This window comes from Saprolegnia diclina (genome assembly GCF_000281045.1).
Source record: "Saprolegnia diclina VS20 unplaced genomic scaffold supercont1.40, whole genome shotgun sequence".
In the NCBI taxonomy this organism is placed as follows: domain Eukaryota; phylum Oomycota; class Saprolegniomycetes; order Saprolegniales; family Saprolegniaceae; genus Saprolegnia; species Saprolegnia diclina.
Window position 1 is genome coordinate 146,717 of NW_008246107.1, and position 27,809 is coordinate 174,525.

At 60.3% G+C, this 27,809-nt stretch overlaps 9 protein-coding genes across 9 annotated transcripts; 4 read left to right on the forward strand and 5 right to left on the reverse strand.

The window, feature by feature from the left end:
- Nucleotides 1–1,560: 1,560 nt before the first annotated feature.
- SDRG_11225 (hypothetical protein) lies at nt 1,561–2,130 on the forward strand. Its single transcript, XM_008617255.1, has one exon. It carries the CDS (start codon nt 1,589–1,591, stop codon nt 2,051–2,053), a length of 465 nt encoding a protein of 154 aa, XP_008615477.1. The 5' UTR covers nt 1,561–1,588; the 3' UTR covers nt 2,054–2,130.
- A 354-nt stretch (nt 2,131–2,484) lies between these two features.
- On the reverse strand, nt 2,485–3,747 carry SDRG_11226 (hypothetical protein; the record flags this gene model as incomplete). Its single annotated transcript, XM_008617256.1, has 1 exon — nt 2,485–3,747. A coding segment is annotated over one exon (1,079 nt), but the record flags the coding sequence as incomplete, so codon positions are not given.
- A 629-nt stretch (nt 3,748–4,376) lies between these two features.
- On the forward strand, nt 4,377–4,982 carry SDRG_11227 (hypothetical protein). The gene has a single exon (XM_008617257.1). It carries the CDS (start codon nt 4,448–4,450, stop codon nt 4,907–4,909), a length of 462 nt encoding a protein of 153 aa, XP_008615479.1. The 5' UTR covers nt 4,377–4,447; the 3' UTR covers nt 4,910–4,982.
- Nucleotides 4,983–5,233: 251 nt separating this feature from the next.
- Nucleotides 5,234–18,063, forward strand: SDRG_11228 (hypothetical protein). Its single transcript, XM_008617258.1, has 36 exons — nt 5,234–5,612; nt 5,661–6,119; nt 6,165–6,482; nt 6,531–6,800; nt 6,848–6,944; nt 6,986–7,036; nt 7,083–7,216; nt 7,264–7,447; nt 7,497–8,146; nt 8,190–8,312; nt 8,358–8,519; nt 8,570–8,980; nt 9,025–9,122; nt 9,165–9,689; nt 9,733–10,105; nt 10,153–10,311; nt 10,364–12,290; nt 12,337–12,668; nt 12,716–12,749; nt 12,796–12,866; nt 12,907–12,991; nt 13,037–13,454; nt 13,503–13,785; nt 13,825–14,254; nt 14,298–14,629; nt 14,683–14,770; nt 14,816–14,976; nt 15,022–15,362; nt 15,407–15,933; nt 15,979–16,264; nt 16,307–16,624; nt 16,668–16,755; nt 16,804–17,190; nt 17,234–17,376; nt 17,426–17,609; nt 17,658–18,063. The coding sequence occupies exons 1-36, from the start codon at nt 5,277–5,279 to the stop codon at nt 18,003–18,005; spliced, it is 11,133 nt and encodes a 3,710-aa protein (XP_008615480.1). The 5' UTR covers nt 5,234–5,276; the 3' UTR covers nt 18,006–18,063.
- Nucleotides 18,035–18,931, reverse strand: SDRG_11229 (hypothetical protein; the record flags this gene model as incomplete). The annotated part of the gene is made up of 5 exons (XM_008617259.1): nt 18,035–18,445; nt 18,496–18,531; nt 18,585–18,731; nt 18,775–18,857; nt 18,907–18,931. The coding sequence occupies 5 exons, from the start codon at nt 18,929–18,931 to the stop codon at nt 18,035–18,037; spliced, it is 702 nt and encodes a 233-aa protein (XP_008615481.1).
- A 701-nt stretch (nt 18,932–19,632) lies between these two features.
- Nucleotides 19,633–20,370, reverse strand: SDRG_11230 (hypothetical protein). The gene has a single exon (XM_008617260.1). It carries the CDS (start codon nt 20,332–20,334, stop codon nt 19,678–19,680), a length of 657 nt encoding a protein of 218 aa, XP_008615482.1. The 5' UTR covers nt 20,335–20,370; the 3' UTR covers nt 19,633–19,677.
- A 1,151-nt stretch (nt 20,371–21,521) lies between these two features.
- Nucleotides 21,522–24,916, forward strand: SDRG_11231 (hypothetical protein). Its single transcript, XM_008617261.1, has 4 exons — nt 21,522–22,233; nt 22,286–23,454; nt 23,564–24,234; nt 24,296–24,916. The coding sequence occupies exons 1-4, from the start codon at nt 21,541–21,543 to the stop codon at nt 24,859–24,861; spliced, it is 3,099 nt and encodes a 1,032-aa protein (XP_008615483.1). The 5' UTR covers nt 21,522–21,540; the 3' UTR covers nt 24,862–24,916.
- A 298-nt stretch (nt 24,917–25,214) lies between these two features.
- On the reverse strand, nt 25,215–25,471 carry SDRG_11232 (hypothetical protein; the record flags this gene model as incomplete). Its single annotated transcript, XM_008617262.1, has 1 exon — nt 25,215–25,471. The coding sequence occupies one exon, from the start codon at nt 25,469–25,471 to the stop codon at nt 25,268–25,270; it is 204 nt and encodes a 67-aa protein (XP_008615484.1). The 3' UTR covers nt 25,215–25,267.
- Nucleotides 25,472–25,561: 90 nt separating this feature from the next.
- Nucleotides 25,562–27,629, reverse strand: SDRG_11233 (hypothetical protein; the record flags this gene model as incomplete). The annotated part of the gene is made up of 2 exons (XM_008617263.1): nt 25,562–26,455; nt 26,505–27,629. The coding sequence occupies 2 exons, from the start codon at nt 27,627–27,629 to the stop codon at nt 25,562–25,564; spliced, it is 2,019 nt and encodes a 672-aa protein (XP_008615485.1).
- Nucleotides 27,630–27,809: the final 180 nt, after the last annotated feature.

Sequence of the window (27,809 nt, forward strand, 5' to 3'; positions counted from 1 at the left end):
ATAATGGACTGTTGCCAGTAACGAGTAGCTGGTAATACGTTGAGTGCAAGCTTGACGCAAACCCCAACGTACATACGGCTCGGCTTGCAATGGCTCGCAGCATTGATCGCTGCTGCAAGGCGTTGCCGTTGATAATTCCCTGCTCGATACATCGTCCGAGCTAAACCTTGGCTAGAAGAGCCATTTCCAAGAAGTGGAGTGGTTTTCCGCGCAAGTCGGAGCGATCTAGAAGACCACGATCCAAAAGCAAGCACAAAATCCAAGATCCAAAATCCAGGCGCAGAGCAAGCAAGCTCAAGCCATTTCCAAATTGGTAGTGTCAGTCAAATAGCTAACCCGCCTCGGCTACCACTGGCACGGCGGACACCGACACGGAAGTTGCCCCGAGTAGTTTGGTATTGTTGGAGAAAACTACGGAAGCTTTTCGTGTCTCCCGCTATTCTCGTCTCGTTGAACAATGCCAATAACGCTTCTAGGCGCGTCTGGACAATTATATAGCGCCATTTGGAGGATCGACTCGATGGCCCCGCTAGTCCTCACGTAAAAGCCACGAGCGAGAATATGACGTACTATCCTGCGTACTATAACAGCATATCGTGCGTGACCTACCCCCAAGGAAATTCCTAGCCTACCCCTGCCTCTGCGAGGTAGGAATGACATTTTGCTAGCGCGTCAAATTGTTGCGGATATTACCGTATCGCCCAGTCCGCCGTCGCTTTCCGGTATTACGGCGGGCAAGGCAACGACTCTGCGACTGGATTCTAGATCGCGCTGTCGTCACCACACTTACTACCCCAGTATCGTTAGTACATTCAAGTCGTTCAGTCGTTTCGCATTCGCCAACGACACTTGACCCGTTACTGCAACAAAGAGGCGAACGGCTGCAATGCACGGCACATCACCGGCCAAGAAAACCAGCGACCTCGTTGGAAGTAGGTAATGGGTCGACCAATGCTGCGTGCCTGCGCGCACGGCTGGCCGGTCTGTGCGACCGGTGGGGTGGGTGGAGTGTAATATCTTGGTGGTTCATTCCACCCTCACCAAGGCATGCACGAGAGCCATTTCAATATCCTAGTAGAACTAGATTAGGCTGGCAGTCTACTGAAGAAGATCGCCCTTGTCGCCAGTTGGAGACCCCCGCACGCCGTGCAATGAAGTTGCGATTGCATGAGCGATATACTCGCATATACTCGCAGCGAGATGACAGAGCGGAGAAGAACTGGCGACATACCCGCAGTAGTATCCAGCGTACGGCCCACCTCTCGCGCGCCTCCGTGTCGGCCGGTCCCGCGGAAGCGATGTAACAAACCACCACCGTGGCTGCTCCGGTCGTAGTCGTCGTACCCACTCGGTGTGTGTGGAGCAAATTCACTCGTGCAGGACGTTCACTGGTCCTGGTGGGCGCTCGTGTCCCGTCGCCGGACAGCGAAAACGGCGGCGTCCATTCCACCGTGCACTGAACGCTGCCGTGTCAAACCGCCCAAGTGGCTTCTTTGCCGTTGCACTTACGTCGGCTGGTGCAACTGGCTCTTCGCAGTGCGCTCTGCAAAGGATATCATTGCTCCTTTTACCACCTCGAAATTACACCATGAAGTACCTCACGCTGTTCCTTGTCGCGGCCGCCGTTGCCGCGCAGACGACGCAACCGACGACGACGACGCGCTCGCCCAACACCACCACGGTGGTGCCATCGACGAGCGCAGTGCCGTCGACGAGTGCGGTACCAACGACGACGAACGCGACGACCAAGACGCCGACGCCGGCCAACAAGACGACGACGGTGCCGACAACGACAGTTGCACCGACAACGAGCGTGGTCGCCAACACGACGGCGCCCGTGACGACAGCAGTCGCAACCCCGAACGTGACGGCGACGACCGAGCCTGTCGTTGTGACCGATGCACCGACGGATGCCCCCACCGATCCGCCGCTTCCGACGGCCACCAAGAAGAAGAACGTCACGACGACCGCACCGCCGTCGGCTGCCACGTCCATTTCGGTCATGTCGGTGGCATCGGTTGCCATGGCCTTTGTCGTCGCCACCTTGATGTAGAGTCGCACCATAGTAGTCGATTACTAGTATGAATACTATGCATGTGTCGTGTCTGTCTGTTTGAGCTCGGTCAAGAATGTCCAAAGAGCCAGAGCGTTGGAAAGGCAAGCTGCTGTGTGATGCGTTGAATGATGACGTCATCAACCTCATGGCCCCATTGGTCGATAAAGGCTCCGGAATGCCCATATCGATGAGAGCAAGGGGGAAGTAAGCCCCACAGCACCGCCAGAGGTCGAAACGATACGATTTGCTAGCCGTTCTGAGTCCACGGGCTATCGCCAGCCCGCACCACTCGTCTGTTGCAGCGTCATTGCGTTCGGTGAGGACGATACTGCAATACAAACTCCAATTGATCGTTGTGAGGACAAACGCATTTAGCTAAAATTATCTAAATACTGATAGTCGGACAATACAAACACGTCCGATAGAAAACAACGTGAAAGTACGTGACATTTTTGTACAAAATTGAAGTCTACAAGTCGGTTGTCCGGTGTGGATAGGCGCTGCCAAGGGAATGCCACCTCACATACGGCGACGCATTGTATCGAGTTGCAAGCGGAAATCGCAAAGTCGACGGTCGGCGTTCTTCCCACCCCGTGCCGTCATACGGCACAGCTACCCCCGGCGCGATACCTTCTCGGAGGTCGGTGGCGGTGGTCCGTTCTTGAGGGCAATCGCCCAGGAAAGCACAGGCGCGATCGAGGTTTCATCGTCGCCAACGCGATACGCCATGTGGCCCGCAAAGAGAAACGCCTTGTGCACAACACCATTGTCATCGATAATCGCGTCCACCGTGAGGTAGCCCGGTGGAATGTCCTCCGTGTCGACATAAGGATAGTCGTACAACTCGTCGTCGCTATATCGCGCCGGCTTCTTGTCGGCTTGCCACTGCCCGTCGCGGTCAAAGACGCAAAACGCGCTGATCCACCCCGTGATGTACGTCGGCCCCGACCCGCCTGGGATTTTGGTGCAAATGCGATTCCAAAAGTCCGTGTCCGGCGTGCCTTGCGCCGCCACGATGCACTGATCAACGATGCGACGAAGCATGCTCGCCCAGCGCGCCAAACGCGGACCAAAGGTCCCGAGCTTCTCGAGACGGCGCCGCACGTCCTCCCAGTCACGAACTGTACCGAGCAGCGTCACATTAGGAATGCCACACCGGAGCACGTACTTGTAGGAGAAGAACGACTTCATCGTGGCCATGAGCACGACGCTACCGACGATCACGTCATGCGTTGTCGTTGTTGAGAAGGACGGGAGGATCCAGTCTTTGAGATTCGGGTCGACGAGGTGCGCTTCCATGTGAGTGACCATGCGAGTCGAGAGCGCACCAAAGTTGACCGAGTACAGCGTGCCGATAGCCTCGACCACGAGCTCCTTGGAGCCGTCGTGCGTCACAAGCGCATGTCGAAGGTCGTTGGCGTTCCCATTGACAAACAAACCAAATTGCGTCATGATGGCGAGCCAAAGATCGTCCGGTCGAAGGACGAGGTCGTGGTGCTCACAGTACGCTTCAAGGACGCCATGGACAAAGCCGTGTGTCGACGCGACGACGGGCTCGAGCAACGTGGCTTGCACAATGTCGCCGCAGCGTTCGTTGCAAAACTCCGCAAGTGTCGTCGCCGGCTGCTGTGTGTGAGGCACCACCTTGCAGCGGCTGCGCTCGGTGGTGGCAACAGCAAACGTGACCATGCAAATATCGCACTGAGCAAAACGTTCCAATGGCAAAGAACGTCACTCCGAGACCAGCACTCCCCATTGGCCTGGTGCGTACTCGTACAGTTGTACGTGTACGACATTGCACGGGCTCGGGAAACTCCACGCAAAGCATTTCTGGGGAATGTACGAAGTTTGTGTACGGTGCGTGCGTGCAATGCTTCGCATTGGGGGAAAGTGAGGAATCATCAATCGGTCTTTGAGAAAGATTCGATTTTCGATGCCAATCGTCGATATATTGGATCTTTGAATGTAAAAGATATGGCCACTTGGGCGACAGCACGGCGCGCTCCAAGCGTTGAATAACCAGAAACGCCACCTTGCCATCCCAACAGTTTATGCGCAGAAGGCAGGTACCGCTCATGCACTTGAGCTATCAAGACCGTGTCTTACATAGACCAATGGTCCCTTTGACCCGACTCGGTGGAGCTACGCGACAGAGATACCGTCATGAACGAGTGCTCACTTAACGTTCGACGCGGCTTCATGACGTGGCAGTGCGAGAAGCATTTCTGAGACCTTCTATGTTGAATTGACCAATCATATCGCATGTCCAAAGACCAAAGCGATGTTGAGCCAATCAGCACGCAGAACAGAATTTAGAGCCTTGCGGGGTAAACTTCGACGTTTTGGCAAAGTGTGCACAAACAGCAGCAGTGTTCATTAGAGCGTGTTGCGATGAAGCTATTCAGTCTACTGACGATCGCGACGGTGGTTGCGCAAACGACGGAACCGACGGCGACGACACAGGCACCGAATTCAACGACGGTTGCACCACGGACACCGGCCCCGCCCGGCACGACGACCGCTGCGCCATTGACCCCGGCCCCACCGACGAAAACCACCGCTGCACCACTGACACCGGCGCTGCCCGTGACGACGACGCCAACCCCAACGACAGTGACGCCGGCACCTACCAATGCGACGACACCAAAGCCAACATATGCGACCATCACGGTGACGCCGGTTGTGACCATCACAGTCACACCGCAGCCATCGGACGCACCGCTACCGTCACCTTCCAAGCAACTGACGGCGGCCCCGAAGGCGACGACGGCGACACCCTCGGCGGCGGCAGCAATCTCGGTTTTGACAGTCGCATCCGTCGTCTCGGTGGCCGTGGTGGCGACCATTGCTTAAGTCTACGACTCGACAGTATGCAAGTAAAAGACTCGTGTATAGATATGTCAACGAGGGTTGTGGGTATTCGGAATATCGACCTATCGCATTTCGCAAGGATCTCACTAAACACCGATCTAGCAGTCCCGCATAGGTAGACCTATTGCAACTGGTCAATCGCTGAGCAACGATAAGACACTATTGCTGAGAGTGCAGCAGCTCGAAACAGTAGTTGCCACAAGTCGCCGCATGGCTGGCAAATCCTGCCGACATGTTTGCGCGGCGACCTTTCGCAAGTCGTATCTTGGACAGGCGCGATCTTGCCCTTTCCAGACATCCGGATACGCACAACTTGCAGTCGCCGACAGGTCGCACCGTGGATCGACCGATGGACATCACGCTCCTCGCATCGACCAAGTACGTTGAGGACCGGTACAAAGACCTCAAGCGCAAGCGTCCGGACGAGAAGGAGCAAGCGCCGGCGTCCGAGACCGCGCTCGTCGGTGGCATTTCGGCGGCGAAGCGCTACGAAGCGCTGCTCTTGTCGCCGTCGACGAGCCCGTCGGTGGTCGCGACGCTCGACCAAGGCGCGCTCGTTGCGACGCTCGACGACCTCGAACACATGTGGCCCATGACGTTACTCGAGAAGAAGCACACGGTGCTGTACCTGCTTTTGGATCAACTGGCCAAAGCTTCGCCCGCCGACGCCAAGGACGCTCCGCCAGTACGAACCTCTCGCGTGTCCTTTCTGTAAACGCGAATCTGCTGCTAGAAGCGATCGCCGGCGCCTCTGCCCGAGGACGAGACCGACGCGTGCGAGTCCCTGCCGCTCTCGACCCAAATCGCCGTCAAGCTCTTCTTCAAATTGCTCCAGTCCGTGCGCAGTCGGAGCGCAGCGAGCGGCAACTTTGCGCCGCTCGGACGCCTCATCGAGCAAGTCCCGGCCATGCTGCTCGACATGCCACCGCTGGCGCTGGCGCCCGAGCCCGGCACGAAGAGCCCGACCGTCTTTGACGAGATGTTTCGTACGATCGTGGTCGCGCTGCCGCAGCTCGCCGACGTCGGGCACAGCCTCGCCGCGTTGATTGGCCTTAGCATCAAGCGAGGTCGGCTCGAGCACATCCTGCTGGTGCTCAAGCAGCTCCTGAGCATGGATCCATCGCTGTCGCTACCACCGAACGTCGGTACCTTCCTGCGGGAACTCGTCACCGCCGTCGCTCAGCCCACCGAGGTACCTCTTGTTTCTTTGAACTGCGAGAGAACGGGGAGCATGTAGACGACCGCCGAGACGACGTCATCGACCGGGATGCTTATGAGCTTTGGGAAAGGCGACCACGGCAAGCTCGGCCACGGCAGCTGTGCGCACGCGGGGTGCGCCGACGGACGGTGCACCGAGAATAAGTCGACGCCGGTGGTCGTCGAGGCGACACGGGACGTGACGTTTCGCAAGATTGACTCGCTCTCGACCCACAGCGTCGCGATCACGTCGAACGGCGAGCTCCTGTCGTGGGGCAATGGCGACAAGTACCGCCTCGGCCATGGTGACGCTGCCAAGGAGTACGCGCCGCGCCTCGTGGAAGCCTTCCGAGACAAGGTACGTGCTTCTTTTGATCTCGTTGTATATAAACAATGTGTCGACTAGCCGCGCGTCCACGATGTCGCTTGCGGTCTCGGACATACTGTCGTGCTGCTCGTGAACGGCGACGTCTACGCCTGGGGCAACGGCGGCAACGGGCGTCTCGGGCTTGGCGACACGTCGGATCAAATGCAGCCGTGCAAGGTCATGCTGCCCGACGAGATTGTCGAGAAAGAGAGTGACGCATGGCTCGTCAGCGCCGTCTTTTGCGGCGCATCGCACTCGCTCGCCGTGACCAAGCACGGTCACCTCTTTGCGTGGGGCAAAAACAACCAAGTCGATTTTTCGCTTTTGGACATTGAGATTCACGTTGACGTTCGTAGGGCCAGTGCGGAGTGGGCCACACCAACGACGAACTGCGCCCTGCGCATGTCTCGTACTTTGACGAAGCCGACATGCGGGTCTCGACTGTCGCCGGAGGTACCATTAATCACCAAACAGCGTCGATCATGGCAAGATAGGCTGGGAACACACGCTCATGTGTACGACCGACGGCAAGGCGTTCGCATGCGGTTCGAACCCCGTCTTGTCGCCTCATTATCGGTACACTGTACATAGGTTGCGGCTACAAGGACAGTCGGCGCGCGGGGCTGCCGCCCGTCTTGGGGCTGGGCATCAACGACACGGACCGCCGCACCAAACCCACTCCAATTTCGACGTTAGACCAGTGCGTCGCCGTGGCTTGTGGCTGGGTACACGTCAGCGCGCGGCTGTGTCATGTATACGATGCAACGACTAGGACCACTCGCTCGCCATCACCAAAGACGGCGGAGTCTACTCGTGGGGCTCTGGCACGAACGGCAAGCTTGGCCACGGCGACGAAGAGAACCGCGACGTCCCGACGCAAGTGCTCGGACTCAGCGGCAAGGTGGTTCGCGACGTTCGCGCGGGCTGCGAGCATACGACTGCGATCACTGCGTCCGGTATATTAGGGTTTGGTGTCCCGGAGGGTTACCACGACGATGGGGGTAGGGGAAATGTATACGTGGGGACACAGCGACAGCGGGCGGCTTGGCCACGGCGACAACGTCACGCGCAAGACACCGTGCTACGTCGAAGCGTTTGCGTGGCAAGGGCTCCGGCCGGTCGCGATCGCGGTCGGCGACAAGTACAACCTCGTGCTTGTGCAGCCGATCGGCGATGACGCCGGGTCGTCCAACCAAGTGGTAGAGACGACGCCGACGCCATTGGCCGACAACGACACTGATACGACGATGGCGACGACGGCGTGGACCGTCGGCGCCGCGCACACGACGATGCTCGAACAGCTGCACCGTCTCGCGTATGCCTACGTACCGCGGGAGGACGCGGCGCTCGTCGAGAAGTTACGGCAGGTGCACACGCACCCGGCATCGTCGCCGCCGTCGTTGGCCTACGCCGTCGACGTTTCGGCCAGCACGTTCGAGCTGCTCCTCGATGTGTTGGCCTTCGATGGCCAGAAGACCAAGACGGCGTCGACGCTCGGGTGTCTGCATTTGATCCAGGCCAATCTGCTGCGGTTTTTGAGCTGCCCGCACGTCACACTACCGGCGTCACTGTTGACCAAGCTGCACACTGCCCTCCAGACGCTGGCGACGACGATGGACGGAGAGATCGCCCTGGCCGCCGCGACAGCGCTCAAGGTACTTGGAGCAGGAAGTGGTTGGTGCGATACATTTTGCGTAGATTGGGTTTCCGTGCTTTTACGCATCGCCCGCTGCTCAGCACGCGCTGTTCTGGGACCTCCTACTGGTACCCGAAGCGTCGCAGTCGGTGCTGCTAGACGCTCTCGTCGACCCGCTGTGCCAGGTATGCGGTCGAGTCTTGTACGGTCGCCCACTCGGAAATGCGTAGGATCACGTGGTGCTGGGGCTCATGGGTCGCCTCTTTGGACAGCTGGGCTGCCATACGTGCGCGATCGACACTGTCGGCCCCGACGCTTCAGCGCCGACGGTGGGCGACCTACGAGCGCTTTTGCTGCGTCTCGTCACGAGCTGCGTCGAGACGAGTCCAGAGGTAGGACGCTGTTCGCTGCAGTCTATTGTCTCACGCTGGACGGACGGTAGAAGGCGATGTCGGCACTGCAGCTGCGGGTGCTCTCGGTGCTCCAGACGCATGTGTTTGCTTGCTGGCACGCGCCAAGCGTCTACTGCATCGACTGCGTCGGAGCAGTTCTGGGCCCGTACCTCGAGAGCCTCTTTGGTCAATGCCTCGTGCTACTCAAGGCCGTGCACAGGCGACTACTGAAGGACAGCGACCTCTCGACGCTGCAGCCCTCGTTCTTCCACGCCCTCGCGCCGCTCGCGATCGAGTGCTGCTGCGTCTCCCGGCTCCGGTCCAGCGAGTCGTTTGGCCTCCGCCTCCTCCCGACGCTACTGCCGATGCTCAAGCTCCTGGATGAAATCACGTACAAAGCCACCCAAGACACGCGGTCGAGCAACCAATCCCCGAGCATGGACCTCACGTGGATCAGCGAGGTGCGTCGAGTCCTTGTTCTTGCTTCATGACCGAGCAACGGTAGCTCGAGAACGCACTGGCGCTGCTCGTCGGTCGCTACACGAGCGCGCTCATCGGGTCGTCGCGCCCAGTTGCTTCGCCATCGACAACGATTCCGACACCGTAGTTGTATCGTCAAGTGGAGAGGCGCTGACCAACCTATAGACTGCGCTTGTTGTGTCGCTACGGACAAATTGTCGACGGGACGCCAGCACCACCGAGTGCCCTTCGGCGATGGGAAGAGAGTGGGGTCTTTGAGGTCGAGAATGAGCTCCAAGGCGACATGACGCCGCCGCCCGACGTGACGCTCGAACATATTGCAATCTGCGACTGGTGGGCCGGCCACGGCGTTCTCCAGCACTTGGACAAGTGGATGCGCTATCATATGCAGCTCTCGTGGCTTATGCCGCTCGCCTCGGTGGAGAGTACCCGGGGCATCGGACCTCTTTTGCTCTGGCACGCGGGTCTTGCGGCCACGGCACTTGCGTTCGCCTCAAGTCTCGATGTCCAGGCGCCGTTGGAACCCGGGGCACCGCCCACGCCCCCCGAGCCGTTGCTGCAGCTGTGGACGCTTCTGACGTCACTACCGGTGCACGTACTGTCCGAGGATGTCTTTTTAGAGCAAGCACGCCGGCTTTTGACTTACTACCCGAGTCAGTGCAGCTGGACACTGGCCACGACCGACACCACGTAGGCCCTTCTTGTGCTTGCAGTGACTTGGAGGAAGACATAGGCCTCCGTCGCACTGCTCGTTTCCTAACTGCACGCTGTTTGGGTATCGGGCATATACGCTCTCGGTGCCGCATCTTGTTGCGCTTTTGCAGTCGCCACTGAGCTGGTCGAGTGAGCGCGACGACGACCGCATATCGTTCAAGATTGCCGGGCTCAGCATTCTCCACGATCTGCTTCGAAAGCTCACGAGCAGCGCTGCGAAATGCGAGCTTCTCCGCGTCTTGTACGAGCGCCTCGAAGTCGACGTCGATGCTGGCTGCTTGTCCGTGGCGTACAATGCATGGCAAGAGCCGCGGGTCGTCTTTGCATCACCGCTCTCGTCGTCGCCGCGCAAAAGCAAGCGACGTCGTGACAGTGACGCGTCACCGCTGCAGGTACCTCGTTGTTGCATCGTATCAAGGTACCATCGATGAGGGTGCAGCTACTGGAGCGGGATTTGCACGCATTTCACGGTCATGCAGAGCACGGCAAGCTCGCCAAGGCCATCGAGAACCTCTACGTGCGCTCGGCCAAGATCCTCGCGAGTGCTGAGAGTGATCCGTTGCTCAAGAAGCGGGCTCTGACGCTCTGGACCGTCCACGTATGTCCTATTGCGATCGTCCACAAGATAGAAGACAATATTGTGTTCATAGTTTCACGACGTCGGTCTGATTCGCCGGGCGGGCATTCTGCACATCCTCGGCGACCTCTTGGCGACCGATGCACCGCCATTTGCCATGAACGCGGCGGCCGACGTCATTTACGGTAGCTCCCACGCCGCGCCCGCGCACAGTTGTCTGCCGCCCCGTCTCCGCCCCGTTGAGAAGCTCGTCGCCGGCGCGACGACGGCACGGAGCCTCCATAATGCAGCGTGGCACGTCTTTGGCTGGCTCGGGCGGCAGTTGATGCTGTCGACCGAAGCGTCCACAGAGGCGCTCTCACGTCCGTCGTCGGCCAAACCGTCGCTGCACTGCACGTCGCCTCGGAAGCGGCTGTCGCTACCGCCAAAGCTTATCTCAGCCTCGCTCGACGAGTCGCTGGCCCACACGTACATGGTCGTCATCGACGAGCTGCGTCGCGTCACCGCCCAGCTTGCGAGTTGGAATGCACTGGCGCACAGTATGGTGCAGTGCTTGGACGACAGCCAAGCCATTCTTCTTGCGGACCCGAACGTGGTCTCGGGCACCAACGCCGTCTTCTTATCGGCGAAGGAGCGCGCGTCGTTTGATTGGAGCACGGACGGCTTTGCGATATCGCTCTTTCTCTACATTGAGCGCGACGAGAAGGAGGCAAGTGCGACGTCGGGTGCGTCGATGCTGCTGCTGGCCAATGGCGATGTTACTTCGCATCAGCTTGCGCTTACCTTGTGTCTGGACGGTCGCGTGGGGCTGCAGCTGCGCATCGAAAAGACGTCTGTGGAGGTCGCGGTGTTGTCGGCGCGACCACTCGTGTGGGGACACTGGACCCACCTTGTGGGCCGGTTCAACCCGACCTCGCGCTGCCTGGAGGTGTTTCTGAACGGGATTCTCGATGCTCAAAGCGACTGCATCGAGACGACGGCCGACAAGTCAGTCCTGTCGCACCATACGTTTACGGTGGGCGGGTTCGTGCCGTCGTCGGGCATTCCGCCACCGCACCCGCCCCACTTGCTCCTTGACGACGTCGCGTTTCATCTGCACGCACTCTCGGAGGAGACCATTGGCGTCATGGCGTTGGCGGGCTCGCTGCTCTTTCGAATTCAGCAGCGCCAAGTGCTCGACACGTACTGCGACCATTTGCTGTCGCTGCTCGTGGCGCCGTCGCGCGCACTCCCGCCCGTCGACGACGTTGTGAGCCTTGTTGTGGCACTCTTTCCGGTGGCGCCACCGCGCAGCCACGACAAGCTGTTTTCATTGCTGACGAACCTGCTGCCCGCGCTCCCACCTGCCAGTGTACTGCTACGCGAGTCGGCGCTCTCGTTCATGCTGCAGTGCTACAGCTCGGCATGGTTTGGGTCGACGTACGACACGTACGGACCCCCGGGCCTCTCGGCCGCGCTCTCCACCCGCAAAGACTCGGTGTTGCTGCACTTGCTCAACGCCCGGCAGCTCGACCCCAACGGCGTTGCAACCTGGCTCCTCTTTGAACAACCGGTGAAGGCCAAGTCGTTGCCGCTGCTCCGAGCGTCGCGGGCGCGACTGGCGACCGGCGTCGTGGCGTTGCTTGCGCACCTGCTGCAGTCGCCCTTGTGGCAACCGACGCTTCTGGCGTTCTTGGAGGCGTGGATCAAGAGTGCAGAGTCGTGGACCGGCCAGCGCGGAAGTCTTGCCGACACGGCGACGATGGCCAAGGTCGTCCTCGCCGTGAACGTTGTGGCCGCAACACCCGGTGGCTACCCACTGCCCGAGCCTCTGCCAACGCTCGTCGCGTGGAGCTTGACGTCGCCTATAAGCATGGCCGGCCACGAAGCACCGACCACGGCGACCCCGGCATCGTCGACGGCCGAGATGCGCGAAGACATTCAGTTGGCACAGCACGTGCATTTGCGGTCGTCGCTGCTGCGGCTGTGCCGCCTCCAGGCCCAACACACGGCCGCCGTCGGTACGCTCGCCAATTCTATCCTTTTGTGGACAATAATGTCCTGTAGACGCGCTCTTGAAACCGGGTCTTATCGGATTTCTTCAGCTGGCGATTCAGCCATTGGCCGAAGCCGTCGCGACGGTGTTTGGGTCCGACTTTGATATCATTAGCAAGCTCGATACGGTGCAAGCGCTGCTCGAATGGATCCTCGACGACGCGGAGACGCCACACGACGGCGGCAGTAAGCGCCGAGCGGCGCTGGAAATGCTCTCGACAGTACTCTTCGAACGGCTTCCGTACGTCAACCCGCGCGAAGTGGCGCCGTGGTGGCTCGTCAACGCAACGCAAAAGCTTCAAGTGCTCGGCGGCGACGTCGAAATGGAAGAATACCGCGTCAAGGTACGGTTCTCTCGTCCCCCACACGCCTCCACGTCAAATGGGGGTAGGGTCTGCAGCATTTTCCCACCATCAAGCTCACCGGTACTTCGCTATATGAAGCGCAATTCCCATACATCGAACGGTCTAGGCGTCTCGATCACGGCGGGGACAGGCATGTGGTTTTATGAAGTCGTATTGCTCACGGACGGCCTGATGCAGGTAGCGACGTGCCCCGTTGAACCTCTGCAACGACGCATAGATTGGGTGGGTGGACACGGCGTTTGAAGCCAACGCGATCCAAGGCCAAGGCGTCGGCGACCACACCAACAGCTGGGCGTACGATGGTACGTTTTGGTAGCCAACTTGACAGTTTGATACAGTGTGGCTAGGGTTTCGGCGGAAAAAATGGAACGTTGGCGCGCTCGAGTATGGCGACCGGTGGCACGTCGGCGACGTTGTCGGCGTGCTCCTCGATACGGACCGGTTCGAAATGACCTATTTTCTCAACGGCCGCAGCCTCGGCGTTGCGTTCGAGGGGCTGCATCTGACGCACGCGCTCTTCCCGGCCATGTCGCTCAACGTCGACCAAGCGGTGCAGCTGCACTTTGCCAAGAACCAGTTTTTGTACTGCCCGACGCTCGACAATGCCAAATTGCAGCCGGTGGCGAGTGCGATCGTGGGCGGCGTCTGCGAGCACAGCCCGAGCAAAGGCCGACTGAGTGTCGAGACCGACCACGAAGCCGCGATCGATCGACGACGCACCGACCTCATCGACGGTCTCATTGGCCTCGGGTTTTCACCGGAATGGTGCATTTTCACGGAGCCATTGGACGGAAATGGTAGACAAATGCGTAGGGCGCTCCGGTGCGCGCGCGAGACGTCCCTTGACATCAACGAGAGCGCTGCGATCGCGTGGATCATGGAGCAGATGGAGGCCGATGCGCTGGCGGCGCGGCCGTCGCATGCAAGCCACTACCGCATGCACCACCTCCAACAACTCGACGGACTCGGGGGGCACGTCGACAAGCCGGCGCTGCCGACGGTGGACCGTCCGCAGTGGGCCGTGGTTGCCGACGCCGACGTGGCGGCTCCGTCGACCGAGCCCCGCAATGCTCTCCTTCTCGACGAGACGTGCGAGGTGCTATAGGCGACCAAATCTTGTCTCAAGTGGCCGTAGGAGGTGTATGCGGACGAGGGACTCGTCGTCCATGACCCCAAGCTCCCGAGTACGAGCGAGAAGCGGTCCGTCGGCTTCATCTTGAGCCTCGCCGACCACTGTCGCGACGACGAAATCTTGCCGTTGTACGTCATTGCCGAGACCGTTCTCTGCGTCTGGTCGGCGCAGGAGGCGACCCACGAGCTTTTTCGCAGCGGCAGTCTCGCGCGCGACGAGACATTGGCCCAGCACGCGCCGCTCTTTCTACAGTACCTTCAGCGACGCCTCCTCGACGAGGCAACGGCCACCGACAACGGTGGTCCGTACGAAGCGCTGTTGCAGCAACTCTGCGGCACGTCGCCGGCCTTCTTTGAGCTCCTCGTCCGCGACCTGCTCGGCCACGTCCACCGAGCGACGGCCAAAGACATGGTGTCCACACCGTTCGCACCGGGTACCAGAGATGCTATCGGGCGGAACGTCATGACGTCATATAGGTCATGCGAGCAACAGCGCTGGCCCCAACTTGGCGTGGGCGCGCTGGTTGGCGGCGGTTCTGCGCCGTCTCGCAACGATAGACCCGACCCGGACCGATGTGCTGTACGCACCGGCGATTTGGCAAGAGCTCTGGGTGGCACTGAGTGCGACGGCCAACGCGACGGTGCGCCATGCCGTCGTGTCGATCCTAGTGACGCTTCTGAACGAGCTGCCGTCGACGACGATGGAGGCGTTGCAGCTGCACGTGCGCGTCAAGCATTTGATCGAGTGGCTCGGCGAAAAGCTCCGCAAGACAAAACAAGCCCGCGTCCTCGCATCCGCCTACACTCAGGTAACGTCGTCGCCGTCGTCGTACGTGTCGGTGTGACGCATCGCTTCGTATAGGCAATCTTTGAGCTCACTAGTTGTCTCTACCGATATGTGAACCCTCGTACGTCGTTCCTTGTGGCCGCCCCGCCCGTCGTCTTGCCAGGTAGAGTGCGGATGGCTCTATATACGATGATTTCACTTGGTGTAGTGCTGCTTGTCGAGCACGTGACGTCGTCGACGGTCGTCTTGTCATGCCCCGTTGACGGCGCGACGGCGCTTGAGCTCGCGATGGAGACGGTGCACAGCAACGGCCACGTCGGTGTCTCGGACTTTATCGAGCTCGTGGACCCAGTGGACTTGCACCGTCATGTGCGTCACTCGCTTCTAACTTGCGCGTGATCTAACGAGGCCTAGATGCCGTACACGCTGTCGCACCTGCAGCCCGAGACCGTCTACCACGTCCGCTGCATCTTTGGCGAGACGCGGTCGCCGGCGACGGTGCTGGAAACGCTACCGGAATCGGTGCTGGAGCTGGATCCGGCGGCGATTGGCAGCAACCTCGAGCTCTTGCACCACAACATGACGGCGCGCAACCGCATCAACAAGAAGTGGCACGCGGTCCGCGCGTCGGTCGGCTTTACATCCGGTGTGCACGCGTGGGACGTCCGTATCGACAAGTGCGTCTCCAAAAACATCTTTGTCGGCGTCTGCACCGCCGATGCGTGCCTTGACAACTATGTTGGCAGCGACGCCTAGTACGTCTCTCTAGTCTTTTTTCTATAATCCTTGTCGACGCTAGTGGGTGGGGTTTTCTCGCCAACAAGGCCGTGTGGCACAACAAAACCAAGCTGCAAACGTACGGCGACATCTTCAAGCAAGGTGACGTCGTCTCGGTCGTCCTCGACCTCGACGCCGGGACGCTTGCCTTTGCGCGCAACGGCGACTCGTTTGGTGTTGCCGTCGAGAACCTCCACGGCACGCATCATTCGGTCGTCGCACCGGCCTACTTTCCGGCGATCTCCATGTACAACAAAGATGACCAGGTGACGCTCTTGCCGTCGACGTCGGACGCACCGGTGCGATCGGCGGTCGCTGGCGCGTCGACGGTGCTTGTTGCCCTCACCGCGCATCACAAGCTGCTCGAAATGACCGAGTCCCTCTCATTGGCCTCGACCGCCGGGGCGTACGACCATTGGTGCAAGTGGATCCACCGAGCCGAGGCCGTCGTGACGCTTGACGACGGCGCGTGGCTGCTCTTGACGACGACCCACGACGCATGTCTGCCATTTGGCCTCTTTGCCGGTGACGTCATCTTCACGTCCAAAGGTACAGCTATTGTGGACAGGTTGTCCTCTAATCTATCGACCGCAGGCATGTGCACGGTCCTCGGCGTCGCCAAGCACGAACTCTACTACTCGATCGAGGCCCACGCGCCGACAGGGTCGCCCGATGCGATTGGCCGCTGGAAAGTGCATCTATGCAGGGACATGGTCGGGCGGCCGAGCGAGTTTCCCGTGACGCGCCGCCATGACGCGCCGCATCCGGTGGCGCCGACCAGTCTCAGCCACGAAGCCTTCCTCGACGCGCAACGCCCGTGGACACCGGCGCTGGACGAAGCGCTTCTCCAGCATGTGTATACCACTGTGCACTTTCAGCGGTACGTAGAGCGTCTTGACGGTCGAGTTGATGTGGTTACTAGGTACACTAGCGTCTTTGACGTCCGAATGACCGACTTGGAGCCGGTGCCGCTGGCACTGACACCGATCGAAAGCGCAGCCCGCGTCGCCTGGCTCCGCTACCTCAACCTCCAAGCCCAAGTGGTCGTGCCGTGCGTCTCGCTCGCCGACGCATCGATGCAATGCCTTCGCCGACGCCTCTTTCGCTTTCTCCCACTGCGCTTCGCCCGCGATCTACTCAAGAAGACGGCGACCGCCACGACGTTGCCGGCGACGGCCGCCGACGAGCTCGACGACGACCCGCCCGACCTCATCAAGTGCAACGTTCGCGCATCATCTCGGTGCGTATCATACCTTCTCATACAGTGGCCAAACCTGCGCTAGGCCGAGTTTTCCGTTCTGGGAGACGAGTGGCGTCGACGCCGACGACACGATCGACGACGACGAGGTCGACACCAATGTCTTTAGCCAGGTACGGCACCGCGACTTCCACCGCGGTTCATGACCGGGTGGCGGGTAGCTTGCGGCGTTCTTGACGTCGGCGGCGACAAGGGAACTGCGCCGGCAGTACGCGCCACCACCGCCACCGTACGCCGATGTGACGGCACCGACCGCAACGCGCACCTTCCGCGTGCACTGGGAGGCACCGGATGCGACGCTGCCGCTCGAGCCCGCGGTGGCCTACGCCCATGTACTCAAGGAAGCGGCGCGCGCCGTGCAGTCGCCAACGTACCCTCTCTTGGCGCCGACGCGACAGTCGTCGACGCTCTGGTTGAACATCTCCTTCTTGCGACCGCGATCGAACAGTCGTGCCGATTGTTTTGCGCTCGGGCAGCTCGTTGGCATTGCGTGGCGCAGTGACGTGCACCTCCCGTGGTACTTTGGCCCGCTGCTATGGAAGTTGCTCGTATGCAGACAGTTGCGCTCTTGTACTATCGCATGTGGTGTAGGCGCGCGAGTCCGTAACGCTCGACGACTGGGCGCCAGTCGTCGACGACGACGCGACCGACGTCGCCGTTGCACTCGCCATGCCCACCTGGTCGACGGACGACTTTGCATCGCATGCGATTCCATGGGACGGCGAGATTGTCACGTACGCTGTCGACGCGTTGAGGTACCCTAACCACTAGTGCATCCTCTAGGCTAGCGACGGCGCCTCGCTACATCGCCGGCCTCCTCGACTCGCTGCTCACTCCGTACAAGCCGTACGTTGAAGCGATGCAGCGCGGACTCGTGAGCATCGTCCCGCCCACCTGCCTCGGCCTCTTCTCGGCCGCGACGCTCGCAGCCCACCTCTGTCCGGCCGCCAAGCTCCTCGCCTTGCAGGTCTCGTCGCTGTTGATGCTCGTGAAGCACCATGCGAGCCTTGCGTAGGCCCGGACCCAGTACGCGGGAGGGTTGCGCCGGACGTCGGCGGTCGCTGCCTTCTTCTGGCGCATCTTGCATGCGCTGTCGCTGGACGAGATGCACCTTCTCGAGCGGTTCCTTGTTGGGCCGCACTGGAGCCCGTACGGGACGCTGCAGTTGACGCTGTCGCCCGGCGACGTCCACGGCGGCGGGTATCCTAGCGTCGAGCGGTCGGCCACCGATGCGTGCGTGCTCGTGCTGCCGCTGTACCCGACGCAAGACATGCTGCACAAGAAGCTGCTCCTGGCCATGACGCAGTCGCCCGACCAGTACGACGACGACGAGAATGACGACGCAGCGAGCGAGGACACGTAGCGATGCGAAGGAGGCATCTTAAATTGACGTTACATGAAGTCGCACTTGCCGCAGCACAGCGACACTTTGTCGTCTTTGGCTTTGGGTGGCAGCATCGGATGGACGTTGTTGGTCGTCGGCGTCGTGATCGACCGGAGCGACGTCTGCTTCTTGGTCGCCGCCGGCGGGATCGGCTGCACGATGACCGGTATTGTCTTGCGCACACTCGAGCCCACGAGCTCCTGCGCCGACGCTTCGTCGCGGTCCATGACGTACCGGGCGCTCGGGCCGAGGCTCAACCGGTCCTCCAAAAACGCCGGGCGACTGTTGGGCCCGAGGCTCCGGCCGTCGTCGTTGTACGCGCTCGAGACCTCGCTCGATGTGTCGTTGTAGACCTCTTCGTGGTGGCTGAACGTGTCCGAGATGGCGCCATCGGGCTTGATCTGCCGCGCTTTCAAGCCCTGTCCCGTATGCCCATCAGCTCCGTGCCATGCATGCAGAAGGAACGTACCGTGACCCACTTTGTCGCTTCTTGCTGGTCGGCGGCCTATTGCATGCATAGGTGTGAGCCATGCCAATACGTTGCTGGACAGTGCGTACACGAAGGAAGTAGTCTTGGTCGCCAATCTTGAGCGAAAAGTCGGCGGTCGTGACGTCCGACGACGCGTAGCCTTCCGGGACGCCCATCTGAATGTTGCCGCTTCGCCAAAGATCAATGCACGCGAGCAACTTCTCGCTCTCGGCGTTCTATGCCAAGCTTGGTCGCATGCCAGGGCCATGGTCGCCGTACCTTGTAGTACGTCAGGTAGTGGCTCGTGGCCTCGAACCAGCGCTTCTGGAAGCGGCCTTGCCGACTCTTCTTGAGGAGGTAGCCTACATGGCCATTCCGCGCATGAGGCCAAGCGCTGGCATGGCGAGGTACCCTTGAGCTCGGGCAGCGCGGCCATCTCGTCGGCTCTGGGTCGTGGATCGCGAGAAGGAAGAGTGACGACGGTACCAGTTGCCCAGTGGCACCGGCCGAAACTATCTCTTGTTGTTTGTATGGCATACAAACACCAAGCCACAACCCGAAACAGTATTTTTATTCAACTTCCTACAAAACGCAAGTGTACATAGAACCCAATGAAATTAATATGCGAAAGGCCAAAGATCGGACCAAGCCATACAAAAAACAAGTATACTGCGTGGCATGTCATTCTATTTCGACCACATACATCCCCACAACGGGCGACGAAAAGCCGGTGCACCGCCGTTTCACGAGCCGAGTCGTCGTCGTCGTCAGCGAGATCGACTAACTAAAGATGGCAGGCGCACCGAAGGCGACCATTGTACAACCGTAAGCACCGGCGCCACCGCTGGGCTTGCCCGCGCTGTACTGTGCGTGGCCCGACTGCGTGGCGCGCCGCCGGCGTAAAGACCCCACGCCACCTGGCCGCCACCTGCACGCGACCTGCCGGCGACGTCGCAGGCCATGCTGCTTCTGCCGCCATCTCGACTCTTCGAAGCGCGATCCGAGATCCTGGCGCCACCGATCCATTCCAAGCCAGCATCGCATGCGTCCAGCAGTGGCAAGACTGAGTAGCCAACTGGAATCGGTGACGACGACCCGATGCAGTGTTGCACCCATGCTGGCCCCATGCTTCTGACGCCCAGATCGACACAAACTTGATTACACTGCAGAGCTTAGCTACGTCTATGGGCTGGGCGTGGCCTGCTTGTGCGCGGCCATGATCTCCTTCATGGGCACCTCACCACGGACGACGCGGTGCATGAAGCTACCGGGCGTCGTCGATGCTACACAGCGTGCGACGAGGTCATCGTACGCTGCAGCCGAGAGTTCCTTCTTCGCTGCGCTCAAGAGCGTGGCCGTCGCGGGTGCGTGGCCGGCGTCGCACGCGACCTCGACCGGTGTCTTGCCCGACACCGCATCCGCCGTCCAGAGAACAAGTGGCTCCGACTTGATAAAGTAGCGGAGCCGCGCCATGTTGCCTTGGGCCGCGGCCGCGACCGGCGACAAGGTCTCGTTGTGGGCCTTCTTGGCGCGGTCGGCAATCACTGCTTCGATCGTTGTCTTGCCTTCGAGAAAGAGACGGACGTCTTCATTGAGACAGCTGAGGATGCACCACGCGCGCTGCTCTTCGGGCATGACGACGTTGCGGCGGGCGTAGAGGGTAGTGAGGTACGCGAGCACCTCGGGCTGGTTGAAGGTGCAGCCATAGTAGAAGGGCGACTTGAGCTGGTCGTCCTGCGCGTCAAAGGCATGGCCGTCGACCTCAATCAGTCGCGTGAGCTCATCGAGGCGGCCCATCTTGGCGGCGAACCACACGTTCTCCTCGTAGCTGGTCGCCATCCTGCGCGTCGCTGGCGGTGTCGAAAATGGCCAACATCATCCACTGGCCTTTCTTTTCAACCAATCCGAGGCCGAGGCAACTTGGATTCGCCAAAAATACGCCAATCACATACGACTCTGCCACGAGGCAAGATCGCAGCAGCGTCGATCCACCATCATTGGCGCCCATCTTCGAGTATCCCTGGTGCTGCAGAGAAGTAAGAAGGTCTAACGCCATGCGCGTCAGGAGTCTATGCATCGTCTTCGGTGCGTCAGCGCGAGGTGGCATCGCCGTAAACATCAGAAAGCACCACGTACGATCATCGCACATCTGCAGCTTTGCCTGGTAGAGCCAACCACCATCATCAAGGCTCATAGATGGCTCTACATGTATAAACGTCGCCACGATATGTGGTAGACTGAGCTAGTTTGAGCAACGGAGCCACGGTACATCCATACTAGGGCCAGCTACATACATGTACGAAGGTGACGCCATTACCGGAAGAGAAGATCCTTCGACTACACTTTACGACAAGCGGGTTCCGACCACGGATTTGTGTGCGTTGTTGCTGTCTCGGGCACCATCATAGACGCGGCTACTCCTTTGACGCGATTGGAACAGAGTGCAGCGGCAGAGAATGATCGGGTGCGTATCTTCTGACGACGTCGTCGGTTCAAGCCGACAGCTTGTACCTCTAGCGAGCCTGCGACCGAGTAAGGGCTCGTCAAGCCTGTATATACGCTGTCGGTGCAGCCAGCCAGGTCGGATTAGCGCTGGTCGAGCAGCCAGCGGCCGCCCGCATCCGGATGCGCGACCATTCTGAGGCAATTTAAGCCAAAACGATTGGTGCCCGCGCCAAGACGGGATATGACCGGTTAAGAACACGCAACTTTTACGGTGGGTAATCACATTACACTTGATATTTGTATTGATAGCCAAACCAACGCACTATCGCCTTGCGCAAGAATTGGCATGTATGTAGCCTCCTAGCTCCACAAACCAATCTCTAATAGACCTATACACTATCTTTTGTTGCTTGCATGACGATAGTGCCGGGCGAGGGCGTCCTTGGCGCTGTGTAGTGGCGTCTATGTAGCCTCTGGGAACGTGCGGCTACTCGCCTGGGATTGGTGTAAATCATTGCGTCTGCGCGTTCTGATTGGCCCGACGTGTCGGATTTCGACCTCTCGCAATGAGCACTTTCCGTTTCCCCTCGTTCCAGGACCATGAGCAAGGATGGCGGTGGCATGCATGATGTGAACTGGCACAAGATCTTCCCCAAGCGCATTCCAGTGATCTTGCGCGACCTCGCGCCGACGAACGCCTTCAACCCGACGGCGCTCTGGCCCATTGAGGAGCCGGCCGATGCGGCGGCGGCGCCCGCGACGCCGGCCAAGGACGCCAAGAAGGAGGCGAAGAAGGACAAGAAGGCGCCGGTCGTCAAGAAGGCGGACCTCATCCGCATGCAGATCGCCAAGGACCTCGAGGAGAAGAAGGCCAAGCAGGACGAAGAGAAGCTCGGTAACGCCAAGTCGGTCAACCTCATGACGATGAAGATGGCGACGCCGGCCGGCCGCCTCAAGCAGCTCTACGAGATCAAGAAGAAGTTCCTCTCGGAGAAGAACTACATTGACGCGATCGACACGCTCTGGGAGATCCAGCACATGGGCCGCATCAGCAACGACGAGGACCTCGCGGTCCACAAGAAGTACAAGAAGTACGCCAAGAAGGCCATGGACCACCTCAAGGACACGCCGCTCATTCCGTTCCAGCTCACGGAGATGAGCGACCGCCTCCCGCCCCTCAACTTGCACCACATGAACAAGTTCATCCTCGACGCGTGGCAGAAGGAAGTGTTGACGCACATTGACATGAAGCACTCGGTCATCGTCTGCGCGCCCACGAGTAGCGGCAAGACGGTACGCCTTGTCTCTATCATCCATGGATTGCATCTCATGTGCATTGGCCCAGGTGCTCTCGTCGTACGTGACGGTCGTCGGTGGCAAGGTGCTCTTCATTGCGCCCACCGAACCGCTCGCGTGGCAGGTCGCCGCCCTCTTCCAGTCGCTCGTCAAGGGCGCGGTCGGCGTCATCACGAACGGCACGGTGTTCTTGCCCGAAGGCTTCCGCGTCGCGGTCGGGACGCCGGCGGCGGTCGAAACCGCGCTCCTCAACATTGGCTACGACTTTGACTACTGCGTCTTTGATGAAGTCCACGATCTCAACGGCCCGGAAGGCGATGCGCTCGAGCGCATTGTCAAGGGCATTACCTGCCCGTTCCTGGCGCTCTCGGCGACGATCGGCAACGCGTCGGTGCTCGCCGAGTGGTGGAAGCGCCACCACCCGCACCCGATCCACTTGCTCGAGTACCGCGGCCGCTTCATCAACCTCCAGCGCCTCGTGCTCGAAGGCAAGAACGTCGTGCCACTGCACCCGTGCGCGGCCGTGACGCTCGACTACCTCAAGGAGAAGGGCTTTGACGCTGGCGACTTGGCATTTACGCCCCGCGATACGTACGCGCTCTACAGAGAGATGCGCAAGGCGTACCCGAAGGAAGCGATTGCCGATCTCAAGCCCGAGAAGTACTTTGCCGACACGATGGTGACCAAGGCGGCGTCGTCCAAGGACTCGAAGAAGAAGGAGTCGAAGAAGAAGGACGACAAGAAGGACGCCAAGAAGAAGTCGAAGAAGGGCGACGACGACGACGACGACGACGGCGATGACTTTCTCAACCCGATGTGCCACCGCATCACGCTGCTCGAGTCCAAGCAGTACGAAGAAGAGGTCAAGAGCCGCCTCCAAAAGCTCGCGGTCGAGTACCCGGCCGAGACGCAGCAGGTGCTCGACAAGCTCAGCTACACGCCGCCGGCGCACCTCGAGAACACGGAGATGGACATTACGTCGCTCATCTTCGACTTGTGCGCCAAGCAGCTCATCCCGGCCATTTGCTTCCAGCTCGACAGCGTGCGCTGCCGCCAGCTCTTTGACAAGCTCCTCGCCGGTGTCGAGGCCGCGCAGGACGCCAAGTACCCGGGCTACCGCGCCAAGGTCGAGGCCGAGTACGAAGAGTGGGAAAAGTCCCAGCTCATCGCCAAGAAGGCCCAGGCCAAGTCCAAGGCGCTCCAGGAGGACCAGGCCCGGTACGTCTTTTCGCTGCATTTTTGCGCATTTTCGCGCGTTTTCCTGCAAAATGCGCCATTTTTCCGGACCAATGACTTGGCCATTGGGGCTCATTACTGTGTTTTGTAGCGAAGCGCAAGAGTTCCAAGAGACCAACGCGCCCGACATTCACGCGCCGCACCCGGACTTTGTGCTGACGCCGCCCGGCCACCGCCTCTCGGCCGCCGAATTCCGCGAGATCAAGTGGCAGCTCCGCCGCGAGCTGTCGGAGGACTCGGACGACGGGCACCCGCTCGTGCGGTCGCTGCGCCGCGGCATTGGTATCTACAACGAGAACCTCCCGGCGGCCTACCTGCGCATCGTGCAGTCGCTCGCGCAGGCCGGTCGCCTCGCGGTCGTCTTCTCGGACGACTCGCTCGCGTACGGTGTCAACATGCCGTTCCGCACGTGCTGCTTTTGCGAAGACGACCCGGAGCTGAGCTCGCTGATGGCGCAGCAGATGGCTGGTCGTGCCGGTCGTCGTGGGCTCGATCGCCAGGGTAACATTGTGTTTGCGGGTCTTGCCTGGCCGCGCATGCAGCAGCTCATGCGCGGTCTTTTGCCCAACGTGGTCGGCAACCCGTACAGCTTGTACCCGACCATGTACCTCCAGAAGGCGCTCTCGGAGTTTATGACGGACGACGTCCTCACGCGCATGTCGACGCATGCGCTGCCCGAGTTCATCCAGGGCAAGCCCGAAGACAACTACCTCGCCAAGTCGATGCAGTACATGCACGTGCTCGGCCTCGTGTCGCCCACCGGTACGCCATTGCGACTGTGACTATAGACCATTTGGAGGCTGATTTGGATGACGGTGGCTAGGTCAACTGCTCGTCGACTCGTCGATTGCCCGGCTCATGTGGGAGTGCCGACACGACTGCGCCGAGGCCATGGGCATCTACACGCTGCTCGAGGTCATGCTGACCGAGTTTGGCCGCGTGCCCGGCGACAACATTGGCCACCAAATGGCGCTCTTCAACATGCTGCTGCGCGTGATTGGCCGTGAGCCGTACCACCCCGAGTACGCGCACGGCGGTGTCCTCGAGTGCCTTGCCGGCCAAGAGGATGTGTGGGCCAAGGTGACGACGCTCCTGTCGCAGCTGGATGCCAAGGTGACGGCGTCGGGCTGCGAGCTTTTGCGGCTTCCGGTCGCACTCGATGCGCCGCTCGACGGCTACGTCTGGCGCACGGTCGTCGACAACGTGATTCCGCCGGGGCTCCAGACCGCGCAGCTCAACGCGATCAAGAAGCGCATGTGGCACGTCGGCGACAAGCTCCGGCTCATGCACAACTTGCTCATGTACAGTGGTCGGTACGGCGTCCTCGAGGAAATCGTCCGCAAGTGCTTTCGCCGCATCAAGTGGATCCTCATCGACTCGGAAGTCTAAGAACTGGCGACGACGACGATTAGGGTTATCGAAATATACGTTGCATTTACGAAAATGGCATTTTGTTATGGCCAAGGACCAGGTGGAAGCGGCAGACGCCGTTAGTGGCGTACACACAGTAAGCGCAGCCGCCGTAGCATCAGATCCTCCAGGAAGGACATATATACGTCGAGAGCGGGCGCCGTGGAGATCGTAGCTGAAGGTGCAAAGCATAAATGACGGATCTGCACATTTGGCGGCGCCAAGAGCCATCGGGACAACCGATTCAGTCGCGGAATCTGGAACTGACCACAGTCGTGGGAGTCTGGTCGTTGGTGCTCTATCGATCGATGCATCTGGTCTGCGCACAACTCGTCAAAGACACAATTAGGCGTTATCAAGCAAAGACTAGAAAGTACGCAGCTGGCTACGCAGCGCGCGGCGTAACGACGTCGAACTGGACCCACGCCTCGTTCGGGAGGCGCTTGATCGCCGCTTCGCACTCGCCGAGATCGTGGAAGAGCCACAGCGTGACGCGGCCGGCGCGGTGCTCGCACGTCCCGAGGGCAGCAACGATTGCGAGCACGCCTTTGGACGAGATCGGGTTTTTGTCGAGCCGGATAGACTTCATGTGGCTCGACACGACTGAGTGCGATCGCACCGTCGTCGTCGATGTCGTTGCTCGACAAATCAAGCACTTTGAGACGCTGTAAAACGCTGCTCAGCGCTCGGCGCCGACCGATCCGATGCGGTTCTCGCGAAGATTGAGCTCCCTCAGCGACGGGCACAAGGGCACTACCACCGCAAGGCATTTGGCGCCACCGTCGCCGAGTTCTTGCGCGTTGAAGCGGATGCACTCGAGGTGTTGGCAGTGCGGCAGCACGGCCGCCAAAGCCAACACGGCGTTGTCATCGAGGCCGTTCGCCGTGAATTCTGCCGACGTGAGGCGTGGCATCAGCGTCGAGAAGGCCAGCGCGCACACCGGTGAGAGCTTGAGATGAGAAAGATGACAAGACCGAAGCGAGCGCAGACGGCCGAGAGCTTGGATCAATTCAAGCGTCTTGTCGAAGTACGCGTCGGGCGACTCGGTGGCGCCATAGCGAAGAGAGATGTGTCGGAGGCGCGAATTCGTGATGACCGATGCGATGGCCGGCAAGTCGTCGCGCGAGAAACCGTCAAGCTCGACCGAGACGAGTTGCGGTGGGAGCGCTTGGACGTCCTTGAAAAAGCGCAGCGCCAGCGACCCGTAACTGATATCGATCTCTCTCAGCGTGGCGGACGCTGCAATCGCCTTGCTCAGTGTCGTGGCGAGCGCATTGGTCGTAACAATGGACAAGAGGACGAGCGTCTTGAGCGAGCCCGTGCCCAGCCATGCGACCATGGTCGTCACCATGGCCTCGGACCACTCGGCACGGACAAAGCAGACCAAAGTGAGAGGGGTCGACGCGAGCACTTGGACGACGGAAAGCAAGTCGAACGTCGTGTACCGGCTATTCGAGATGAACTGGACCTCGCGCAGCGCAGGAAGCGCTCGAAGCGCTGCCGCCATGCCGTCTTGCGGCTCGAAGCGCTGCCGCCATGCCGTCTTGCGACTCGAGCGGCCAAGCGCGGGCGTCTTCGATGTGAATCTCCATGCTGAAGAGACGCGCTGACCACGTCGCGACGATGTATTGCAGGGCTGCCATGGATGGCACGGGGTGGACCGGCGGCGGCGGCGCGTTGTAGTCGTCGATGGAAACCATCGGGTACATGGCTGATGCGCCGTCGATCCAGCCAAGAATCTCCGGGTCAGAGATAATGCCGCGCGGTAGCTCCAGAGTGGGCCAGAGGGGGACGCCTGCGAGACGTCGGGCGTCCTTGGCGCGAAAGAGCTGGCGCAGCACAGCCATCGGCTCCGAGAGCCACTCGGTTGGCAGCGCCTCGAGAAAGTTGAGCATCTCTTCGCTCGTCCTGATAAACACCGTGATGTGCTGGAAAATGCAGCGCCGCGGACCGGCAGAGGGGTTGACGCGCTGGCGCTGGTGGTCGCGACCGTCGTCGTCCTCGTTATCGTGACGTTGGGGCTCAATTCCGCTTGGCACTATAGGAGCCACAGGAACAGCGTTGTCGCGTGGTGTGAGGTCGATGTTAATGTCTGATGCATCCTCAAGATCAACACTGTCGTTGACATCTTGAGCGTCGTCGTAGTCGAGACCGTCGTGAGCGTCGTCAACAAGAGGCGCACCGACCGCATTGCCACCGGCGACAGCAGCAGGACCACTCGGTACTGGGTGGCGGGTGTCCCACGCACGAAGAGAGTCGGCAGCCCACTGCACGAGTTGCGCTTCATATGTGGCTTGGTCCATGTCGTCGGGCTTCGCAGGCCGCGTCGAGGCGACATTGCGCAGGGCATTTCGACGTTTCTCCAGTTGATGCTTGGTAGCGGCCTCGGCTTCGATGGTGACGTCGCGGTCTGCGACGACGTGAACAAGCACCACTGGCTGGTGACACTCGCCGAGACGTTGAGTAACAGCCCGTTCTTCGGCATCAACGTGCTGGCCGTGCGCACCGTACTCGCGCCATGTGTAGGCGACCGCGTCGATGTAATCGCCGACCTTGATGCAAGCAGCGATGGCTGCGGGGCCCACGTGAACGACCGGATACCCCTGCTTCGGCGTCAAATGGGCGCCAAGCGTCAAGTCAAAGGCGTACGGCAGCGCTTCAGAGGCTCCCACCGGCCGCGGGGCCGCGTAGAGGAAGCGCCACGACTTGAACTTCTTGTGCAGAGCCCCCTTCTTCCTCGGTGGCATCGTGGCAAATTGCAGAGTGAGCGGTGGCAACCACCTTGTTAACAAAAAGAAGAAGGCGAAACGAGCTAGACGGTCGTCTCGGGTGTTGTACAGTGTACAGGAGCGTTAGTACTGGAGGTTTGTATTCGGCGCCTGCACTTGCATATGCGCGTGCCACGTCATCTCCTGCAAAAAGACGGC